At 38.2% G+C, this 11113-nt stretch overlaps 1 protein-coding gene across 2 annotated transcripts; it reads left to right on the top strand.

Annotated features, from left to right (window-relative positions):
- The first annotated feature begins 662 nt into the window (after positions 1-662).
- On the top strand, positions 663-6822 carry TDT (tonoplast dicarboxylate transporter). Of its 2 annotated transcripts, XR_015209896.1 has the most exons (7): positions 668-1597; positions 1716-2193; positions 3605-3648; positions 4362-4457; positions 4744-5254; positions 5899-6081; positions 6469-6822. XR_015209896.1 is itself a non-coding variant. In XM_086586325.1 (6 exons), the coding sequence occupies exons 1-6, from the start codon at positions 1163-1165 to the stop codon at positions 5967-5969; spliced, it is 1635 nt and encodes a 544-aa protein (XP_086442451.1). In that variant the 5' UTR covers positions 663-1162; the 3' UTR covers positions 5970-6264. The 2 variants fall into 2 exon arrangements, 1 of the variants encoding a protein (XP_086442451.1); XM_086586325.1 differs by lacking the exon at positions 6469-6822 and having other exon boundaries at positions 663-1597; positions 5899-6264.
- Positions 6823-11113: the final 4291 nt, after the last annotated feature.

The following is an 11113-nucleotide window of genomic DNA, read 5'->3' as shown; positions in this document are numbered from 1 at the left end:
GACCCGTGATACCTCAACGCGCCTGCCGCGCTACTCCGACAATTCGTTGTGCCTTCGGCGCAAGAAGCGCACATCGCGTCTGGTAAACGCTGGCGTGTCTTCGCACGAAACAATAGCGCCGCGCCGGGCAAGAAGCGTGTATGTCGTCTTCGGCGCAAACAACTCGTCGCGCATAAGGCCCCCTAATTGCCCATTATCTATAAGCCCAATAACATCAATTGGATCACCAATTGTGAAGTACCTACGTCAAATATGGAGGCCCAACAACTTAAGCCCCCTTTTTGGCTGATTTTTTGGATGCCTACCCCACTATTACAATTTTTTTTAATTGAGTCCATGCTCATGGTTCCAAGCCTATAAAAGATTCAACCCATAAAAATTTTGTCCAATGTTGACTTTTTTGTGTGGGGGTGGGTGAGGTGAGAAAAACTGTTTAACTCACCCCATAAAAGCTTTTTAATTCACCCTCCATGAGTTTTGAATGGCTATGGTTAGAGTGTGTCAACCACTTCTCACCTTATGACGTGGAATCTATCCTCCCACTCCTCCCTGTTTTGTTAGATAAGAAGATACCTTCACCAAAAAACACTTATACAGTCATACAGTCGTATTTGACTAGAGCTCGCTATATTAGTATATTTAGGCTACATTTAAAACGTTTTACCTTACTCACGCTGAAGTGTTGATCGATAATACATTATTTTCTTAAGAATATGCTAGTCTTACATTAAGCATCTCTCAAATTTCAGAAGTACTAGCAAGTTCTAAACCTTTAAATAAAACAAAAACACATAACGTGATTGACCACCACTTGTCACTGGCTCGTCGTGTGTCTTCTTTTCTTTGGTATAATTTTGATTATTGATGTTACATTTCAGTCGACAGAGATTCATGAGGTAGTTAGCAAGGTCTGACGATGCATCTTAATCTCGCAACAATTGTAAGAAATGGTATGGAAGTATAAAAGTTTGGATTTCTCATTTCTGAATTATTACGTACATCGTATCCAAAATCACAAACTATTAATAAACGAATTCGTCTTCCACCTTTTCCCCAAGGATAGAAACACGGGATAATTGTTCTCCCCTTATATCCATTTATCCAACTCCATCAACCTGCTCGCTCCATCAATCCAAAAACACTCCATAGAAAAAAGGAAAAAATGAGTTCAGTTCAATCAATCTCTGATGATCCCAAGACACCACTTCTACCTTTACAAAATGATTCCAATATTATTCCAAGATCACAAAGCTTCAATTCACCCTTCAAATCAATCTTTACAATGAATAATGTGTTTATCCTTTTGGGACCCTTGTCAAGCACCGTTATATGCCTCTGCGTCGATCTCAACGGTTCCAAAATGAGTCGAAACATGCTAGCTGTCCTAGCTTGGGTCTTCTTATGGTGGCTCACCGAGGCCATACCCATGCCGGTCACTTCCATGGCTCCTCTATTTCTTTTTCCATTGTTTGGGATCGCCTCTGCGGATGAAGTCGCCAAAACATATATGGATGATGTTATTGCTCTTGTTCTTGGAAGCTTCACCCTTGCTTTGGCAGTCGAGCATTATAACATTCACAAAAGATTGGCCTTGAACGTGAGTACCCAGAATCACAAAATTTCCGCCTTTCCTGTTAAACTTCAAATTTATTAGTTTTGTTTCATGGGCCTTTTGTGGCCCATTGCAAACTTCTGATCTTGCATGTACGCTACAGATCACCATGTTGTTCTGTGGAGATCCTCTAAATCCACCGCTGCTTCTACTCGGGATATGCGCCACGACTGCATTTGTGAGCATGTGGATGCACAACACAGCTGCAGCTGTGATAATGATGCCTGTAGCTACTGGTATTTTACAAAGGTTACCAGACGATACCAGCCGGTCCGACAAAGTAGGAAAATTCTCTAAAGGCGTGGTATTGGGTGTGATTTATAGTGCAGCCATTGGTGGAATGAGTACCCTCACTGGGACGGGTGTTAACCTTATACTGGTCGGAGTGTGGAAGAGTTACTTCCCTGAAGCAAAGCCCATTAGTTTTGCCACTTGGTTCTTCTTTGGGTTCCCTTTGGCTGTCTTGATTTTTTTCTTTTTGTGGGGGATACTATGCTTGTTTTATTGCTCGAAAGGAACAGCAAACGCTCTTTCTGGTTATTTGGATAAAGCCCAATTGAAACGGGAGCTTGAAATGCTTGGTAAGTGTTAGATATTTTATCAAAATATTTGATAGGATTAAAAATCATTATGTCATACATATATTATAATCGCTTTTTGACTTTCTATTAACTGAAAATTGGTTATTTACTTTGTAACTCCTATGGTTATTTATTTGGTATTTATATGGTCTAATTAATTATTTTTATGAGAGAATTTATTTGTTCACTATATAAAGTGTCATACTCTCATACTTGAGGAGAGAGTTTTAGAGAAACTCTTTTCTTGTGGTATTTTCTACCTTGTGTATATTTTGAGTTGAGTACAGTCCATTTATTGAGTTCATCAGAGCTCTAGTAGTTGCGGTGTTGCCTTACTAGAGTTAGAGTCGTTGAATCCTGGAACGGACGACTAATGAACCAGCACCATCACTTGCGAAGTGTAGGGGACGAAATTCGCCTTAGGACAAGGGTGCTTACTGCTTATCACGTGCCTCGGTAATCTTTTCCCGATAAGTTTTTCTATAAACCTATTATTATAGAGTCGTGGTATTTATACCCCATTTTATAGGATTGACACTCTTTTGGTAAAAGGGTACATGAATAATGGTTATTTTCTATATGTCATATTTACACCCCACTTTATGGGATTAACACTCTTTTGGTAAAAGGGTACATGAATAATGGTTATTCTATATATATCATTTTATACCCCACATGCCCGATAGTTTCGCATTAGTGAGTTGTCACGAGATCTTACAATTCACGGCAACAAATTGTTGCGAGATCTCACAATCCACAGCATTGGGTTGCCACAATATCCCACATTCTATGACAGCGAGTTGTTGTAGAAGATTTTTTTGTTATTTTTTTTTTTCACTTCAAATTTTGAACATACACAACATACATATACTTCATCTTCTTCTTTAGAGCTTTTTCATACGCTCCAAGAATAACATTAAACCCATAAAAAAAAATGTACAATCGAAACATAATCTTGTTATCTCGCGACAAATTTTTCCATACGCTTTAAGAAAAAAAACTTGTGATCAAGTTGCTAAAGAAGAGTTTTGGTAATTAATACAAACAAATACTCTATTTTGGTGAACACAACTATCTCGCAGCAACTGACTTTTTTTGCGGGTAAAGTGGGGTGTAAATATGGCGATTCTTATTATATTTTTGTGACGAGTAATAATTTATTCTTCAATTTTATTGTTATTTTGCTTTATCACTAAATCCGGATCCAACATCCAAGTAAATGTTAACCTTTTGTGGGGCTTATGTAATTTTCTGGTTATGATGTAACCCGTGTCGTCATAACAAAATTTTAACATTTTAAGTTATTTCAATATATATTTCTTAAAAAAATAAAAACGGACCATCCAACTCAACAGAACCCATCTCGAGACTACATATAGATTTAGAATTTTAATGAGGATTGCTTGTGCAGGTCCCATGGATTTTGCAGAAAAGATGGTGTTGATTGTATTTTCGGTACGTAACCAAAGCACAAAATGATTATCAGGAACTTGTTCATTTAGTTGTTTACTTTCCACTAACCATCCTCAATTCCACTAAACTGAAAATAAAGGAATACAAGCATCTAAAATCCATGAAGGGGGGATGCACAATATTAGCATACCAAATGACCAAATGAGCTAAATCAAGCGCCTCCCAATCCTCACCCTCTTACAGCCAAAAACCTGAATAAGTCTGGTACAAACAGAACGAAATTATCAAAAAAGAGTCCGACGTTTTGAACTCTATTGGGATATTGGCCAGCTCCTGATCGGCATTCCTAAGCTTATTCATCGGCTCTAGATTATTCCCAGTATCACCACCTTGCTTGGTTGCCGCCTTTCCAACAGCTTCCACCAGCAATCTCTGCTCCAAATATGTACCCAACATTTTGTAAACAGTTAATTCCTCCTGGTGATTTGCATATTGCTGTTGCTGCTACATGGTCTAAATTCCTATCAAATGCACCATCAAAATAGAGTTTGGACCACTCACAATAGTTTCCATGGCCGACTTTCTAAATCATTAGTAAACTTTATATTCCATCGCTTCTATCATTAACTGCTTTCTGAGATTCCATATCCTCTTCGTATGCTTCTAGTATCGTTGTAGTCTAAACTCATTATAGACCACATTGTAGCATATCTTCGTTTAGTTTCAATAGGAAGTGATGTTGATACTGGATGCAGATGCTTGTAGTATTGTGGATGACAAGAAGCATAACTGATGATATTCCTGGATGGGGAGCTCTTTTTCATGGGCGGGTGGGTGATGGAACAGCCAGTGTAAGTACTGCTCTCTACATTACTACCACTATGAATTGCGGCCACATATCCCTAAACCTAAGTATACTGTATACTGTATACAGGAGAAACATTTATTTCAGAAGCATGGTTAATTGCAGGGAGACATGGTCAATCATGCCTAGTATTTGTAGTGCATTTAGCATTAGTGCATTGCACAAGAAGCATATATATACTTTTAATTTAATATCGACTTTATATATCAGTCAATCATGCTTTTCTTCTATCAGAAAAAAAAAAACAATCAATGCTTTTGATCAATATGCAGGTAATGATGTCAACCTTATTATTTATAATCCCAAATGGCAAGCAAAAGGGAGAGAAACTGATGGACTGGAACAAATGCAAGAAGCTACCATGGAATATTATACTCCTTCTAGGGGCTGGTTTTGCCATAGCAGACGGTGTTAAAACAAGTGGACTTGCACAGGTTTTATCAGCAAGTCTGGATTTCTTGGATGAGGCTCCTTACCTTGCAATTGCACCAGCAGTTTGTCTCATAAGTGGAATTGTTACCGAGTTTACATCAAACAATGCCACTGCAACGCTTCTACTTCCACTCTTAATCCAAGTGGCCCAAACAATGCATGTGCACCCATTGTTCCTCATGGTTCCTGGAGCCATTGGAGCCCAATTTGCATTCTTGCTTCCAACGAGCACACCTTCAAATATTGTTGGATTCACAACTGGACATATTGAGATAAAAGATATGGTCAAGACTGGGTTGCCTCTCAAAATTGCTGGTGTTGCAGTATTAACTCTTTTGATGCCTACTCTAGGTGAGTGCCTTTTGTTATTCAATATAAATCTATGACCCTAGGTATAATTCACATTAGTGTTGGTTCCCTATTAGCATATGAGAACCGGTATGATCTTAACAGGGAGGTTCAGCTACAAAGAAAATACAACCTACTTTACGAGGGATTTTCAGTCTAACCTCTGGTTCACAAAAACAAACTCACTTATATTTGGAAATCATGCTCCAAACAAACACTGTAATGAAACACAAACGGTAAATGATTCTCATGGAAACCCTTCTTTTTATGGAACACCATTCTTGGTGAAGATTTTTAAGGGAACTAGTGGGATTGGTATTTGAGCTAATACTATCCTGCATAAGTTACAAATCCTGTAAATACAGAAACCTTCCCACAAAGTTAGGGCGGAAAGTAGTTCAGTAGTGGTTAAACATTTAAACTTTCCCACTACTTCCCTATATAGACCAAAATGGTGTGTTGCTGTGGGAAAAAACTCCTGTGCATTACACACCCTAATTTTTTGGCATCTCTACAAATGTTGTATGGCGATCGGGGAAAAAAATGAATATACTTCTGTCATTTTGATCTATTTTATTTACTTCATATATTGGATGCTAAGACAGAGTATTGTGCGTGTGAAGCTGATTAAAATTTGGCTTCTGCAGGAGCTTTAGTTTTTGGAACAAATAGCCCAATACACAGTGATTTTCAACACACCACCGTTCCCTTCTACTGATTTATTTCGCCTAGACGGGGTTGTCTAATGAAAGATCTGTTGCGGCCAAAAAGAGCCGTTGTAATTTACATGAAATTGAAACAGTGAAGTTCCAGCGTCCAAACAAGAATGAGTAAGCTTTCTTCCACGTACAGAGAGTATTAGTTCTACCGAAACAACAAAGTTGCTCTTATCAGTGTACAGTTTATGCAATTTCCCAGGCTAGGAAGGTTATGATTCATGCCCATACTTGTATATTATTTGTTTGATTTGTAATATTTAGCGAGTTGTTTATAATTGTTTTCAAAGCGTAAAATGTGTTCCTTCACCATCAGTCCCGATCTGAGCCGGATCGTCCGCATACAGACAGGAGAGAGAAATATAGAATCCCACGTAATTTGAGTATTGTTTTTAGTTAGTAGGGTCCATAGGTCAACTATAATCTTTAATATATAGAAAAATATGGGGTTTTTTTTTTGTTTTCAATCTACACTTTTATTAAACCAAACGATATTTACAGATGCCAAGAACATCAGAGAAAACATGCATATGTACAAACAGTGGGGCTTTCTGCTACCATACTGACGAAAAAATTGGAAGGAATGACAAGTCTCCTGAAGGTCCGGTTGAGAACTCCATAGTTGGTTGTCCCAGCACTTGGAACTTCTTTACTTGAGCAGCAGCATGTGAAGCAAGAGTGTCTGCAGAGCCATTTCCTTCTCTATAACACCAACTGAATTGGACTTCTTCAAAGTTATGCAACAATAACTTAAGCTGAGTAGTGATTCTGGATAATAACCAATTACACTTAACATTTTCATCTATCAAAACCTTGAACAACAATTGAGAATCAGTCTCCACTTCGACCTTCCTATATCCTGTTTTTGTTAAAATTTGAAGTCCATAGAAAAGAGCAAGGAATTCTGCTTCATTATTGGTTGCATAAAAAATAGGAATAGCTGCTCCCATTAAAAATTTACCTACTGAATCCCTCAGAATACATCTACACCCCGCATATCCTGGATTCCCAAGCGAAGCACCATCAGTGTTGAGTTTCACAAATCCTTCTTTTGGTGGAAACCATTTAACATAAACCTGAATTTTTTCTCTGTGAATTCTCTGGGACATGACTTCCTGAACTAGCTGAATATGTTTTGAAGCTCTGTTCATGTATCTAATTGGATGTGGGGGATTACCTTTAAACCTTGTGTCATTTCTTGCAAGCCAAATATTCCACAAAACCCCAACAAAGTAGCAAACCTGTACATCACCATTTTGCATCGTTCTGATATCCTTAATTAAACTCACTAACTGTTCCTTAAAGCTGACACCATTTATATTCCTCTGATCAATTATTCCACTCAAATTTGTTCCACACCAAATGGCTTTAGAGAAAGAACATTCAAAAAAGACATGAATTTGTGTTTCTGGAAAGCTCTCACACAGGGTGCATTCAGGTTGGACTTGAAAATGATGAGATGCCAATAAATCCGCAGTTGGGACGACACCTTGCAAGCATTGTCATACGAAAAATCTTTGTTTAAACGAAACCTTTATCTTCCAAACATGTTTGTATATATAACTATCCTGAACCACTGTATTTGTGTCAGTAATCAACTGAATGCAGCCATTGTATGCAGACTTCACCGAATATTCTCCAAATTCCGCCCATTTCCAAACCAAAGTATCCTCTTCATTTGGCGTAATAGGAATAGAAACAATTCTCTCCACATATTCTAAAGGCCAAAATTCATTCAACCTATCCCAATCCCAGTTATTGGTATCCATATCAATGAAATCAGAAACAAGGTGAAAAGGACAGTCAGGTGGTTTCCCATTAAGTACCTATAAATCCTTAGAATGTGGAATCCATTTGTCTTCCCATGCACTAATAGAAGTACCATTCCCCAGCTTCCAAACCGCTCCAGCATTAATAATCCTTCGTGTCTCACAAATCCTTTTCCACATTACTGATGAATTAGGTTTAACTTCCGCCTTCAAAAAACTGGAGTTGTGAAAGTACCTCTGTTTCATTTGTTGAGTCCATAATGATGTTGGATTAAGTAAATCCCATGCCTTCTTTGCCAGTAGAACATAATTTTGTAATTGAAGTTCCTTTATACCCAGTCCTCCATTATTCTTTGAAGTACATGCTAATCGCCAAGAGAAATAATAAAGCTTCCTTGTTGATGGCATATGTCCCCATAGAAAAGATCTTCTGATAATATCCATCCTATGCACTATCTGTGTAGGCAAAATAGTACATGACATGGAATAAGTTGGCAATGAAGATAAAACTGCATTTACCAAAGTGAGCCGGCCTGCCTTAGATAAACACTTGGCTTTCCACCCTGCAAGCTTTCGTTGAAATCTTTCCAATAAAGGACTGAACTTCTGAACTCTACCCTTCACAGTTAGAGTAGGTACTCCCAAGTACAGTGGCATGATAGAAGTGGAAGGCATACTGAAACATCTCCGCAGAAAGTACACAAACCTCCGATGCAATTTTGGGTGATGGATAATTTGAGACTTGGTTCTGTTGATAGTCTGGCCTGACACTCTGCAATACTCCTTTAACAAATTGTTCAATTGATATTGCTCATCAAATCCACACTTACCCAGCACTAAAAGATCATCCGCATACATTAAATGAGACACTGGCTGGCAATTTCTCCCCAATTTGCAACCATGAATGAGGCCATCTCTATTAAGTTTCAAGAAATTCAATGATAAAAGCTCTGAACACAATATGAAAAGATAGGGAGAAAGGGGGCCATCCTGTCTTAACCCTCTCGACGGCTTAAAGAAACCATGTGCAGCACCATTTAATAACACAGAGTAAGAAACATTCTGAACACAAAACATTATCTTGTTAATCCAGTTTACAGGGAACTCAAACTTAGCAAGCATCAATCTTAAAAAACTCTACTCAATCTTATCATAAGCTTTCTGCATATCAATCTTTAGAGCGAATTTTTTTGCTTTCCTATTCCCATGACCTCTGATCTTGTGATAGAACTCATTTGCAAGCAAAACATTGTCATGAATACTTCTCTTAGGTAAAAAGGTGATCTGAAAAGGACGAATAATTCTCTGAAAGATAGGCCTCAATCTATTGACAATAATCTTCGAGATAATTTTATAAACAACATTAGTCAAACTGATTGGTCGAAAATGCTCTGGGAGTGATGGATTCATGATCTTTGGAATTAAGGAAATGAAGGAATGATTGAGCTGTAGAGAAAAAGAACCATAAAGGAAAAAAGACTTGACTGTCACACAAACTTGATCACCCACCAAATGCCAGAAATGCTGAAAAGAGAAAGCTTGATAACCATCCGGTCTTGGAGACTTAAAGGGCTTCATATTCTTAAGAGCAGCCACAATCTCCTCCTTCTCAACTCCTCTTAGCCATTTTAATTTTTCCCCCTCATCAAGACATGGCGCTTGAACATTGAAAATCTGTGAAATAAGATTAGGTTCCGAAGTAGACATAGTGTCCTCAAAAAATTCCATGAGCCTATCACCAATCTGTCTCCTTTCAATTAAAATACCACCATTTCGATCCCTGATTGAGTGTATATAATTTCTTTCCCTTCTATAGTTAACCATATTATGGAAGAAGCGAGTATTTTGCTCTCCAAATTGGAACCAATCTAAACAAGCTTTCTGCCCCCCAATGATTTGCTTGTTGCACAAGGATATCATTATGTTCCACTATTAACTCATTTTCTGCTCGAAATAATTCCTCTGTCTTAGTTGCATTCTCTATTAGCCTTTGAATCTCACTTAACTGCTGTTTGACAACCCCTAACTTCTGCTCCAATTGTAAAGCTTCTTACATAAAATGAAAGGCGGAGAACCATGAAACTCATGTTGAAAAGCATCTTGTATTTGCTCCTGGCATCCTCCATGTTGCGCCCACATTATTTCAAACCTAAAAGGCCGACAGACATTCACCCTATCTTGTATCAATTTTAAAATCAAGAATTTATGATCAGAACTAGTGGCCAACTCATGCAAAACTGTACAATCTGTGAACCTTGAATGCCAAACTTCATTTGCCATCATTCTGTCAATTCTTTCCCATATTCTGTTGCAACCATTCTGTCTATTAGTCCAGGTGTAAATGCTACCAACAAACCTCAAATCCAACAACTCACAATCATCAATCATATCTAAGAAAGGTTTGACTTTAGAATAATTGAATTGTCTGCCACCACACTTTTCTTCTTGACATGTTATTTCATTAAAATCACCCATGAGCAACCATGATTCATCATTTGTCGGTTTAAACATAGCAAGGACAGGCCACTGCAATCTCCGAATGAAAGACTTTGAGTTGCCATATACACATGACAAAAGGAAACTTTCACTTACTCCATTAACTTTTACAGAAAGTTTACAGTGAATGAACTAGGACTCAGACATAATAACTTCAATAACTACACTCCGTTCCCAAAATATCCACAAGCCACCAGACAACCTTTGGCTTGGTACTACAAAAGACTCAAAATCCCTTAACCTTCTAATTAAACTGACTCCTTTATTTACAAAAACTTAGTCTCCATAACAAACATAAATATAGGCCTAACATCCTTGATTTTCTTTTTCAGCTCCTCCATCATCAAAGGTCGACCACTCCCTCGACTATTCCAGGATAGAAGACTCATGGCTTTCTTGGGGTCTGCTTACGGCCAGAACCCTTAACCGACTGAATTTTTTTCCTTTTTTCAACAGAAGTCTTCAGCACCATGTTAGAATGAACAACAGCCACTTCTTGGTCATCATGGACAGGAGTTTTTCGTCGAGCCTCTCTATCGTCAGCAAAGAAACTTTCTACCATGTCATTGAACTTTTCCTTGTCTTTTTTCTGCAACTCTGTGCCTGCTACCCCTTGCGAGATTTCCTGTCTTTTGAAAGAATAAACCCCCTCTTGGACAGTATGATCTTGTAACTGAGACAAATCAATAAAGTGGAGGTTCTTAGGATCACTAGAAATCTGCGCGAATCCTGGAGGGCATTCAACTTCAGTCAAGGGATGAAAACTTTGGAAAGACATTTGAGTAGAAAACCCCATTTGTCCAGGGTATGTGCTTCCACATTTAGAGGCAAATGATCTTGTGCAGAAAGCCATGCATGTTCATTACTTGGACCAGTAGGAC

The sequence above is a fragment of the Coptis chinensis genome, chromosome 9, assembly GCF_015680905.1.
Source record: "Coptis chinensis isolate HL-2020 chromosome 9, ASM1568090v1, whole genome shotgun sequence".
NCBI classification, from domain to species: domain Eukaryota; kingdom Viridiplantae; phylum Streptophyta; class Magnoliopsida; order Ranunculales; family Ranunculaceae; genus Coptis; species Coptis chinensis.
This window is presented reverse-complemented; position numbering and strand designations above follow the sequence as displayed.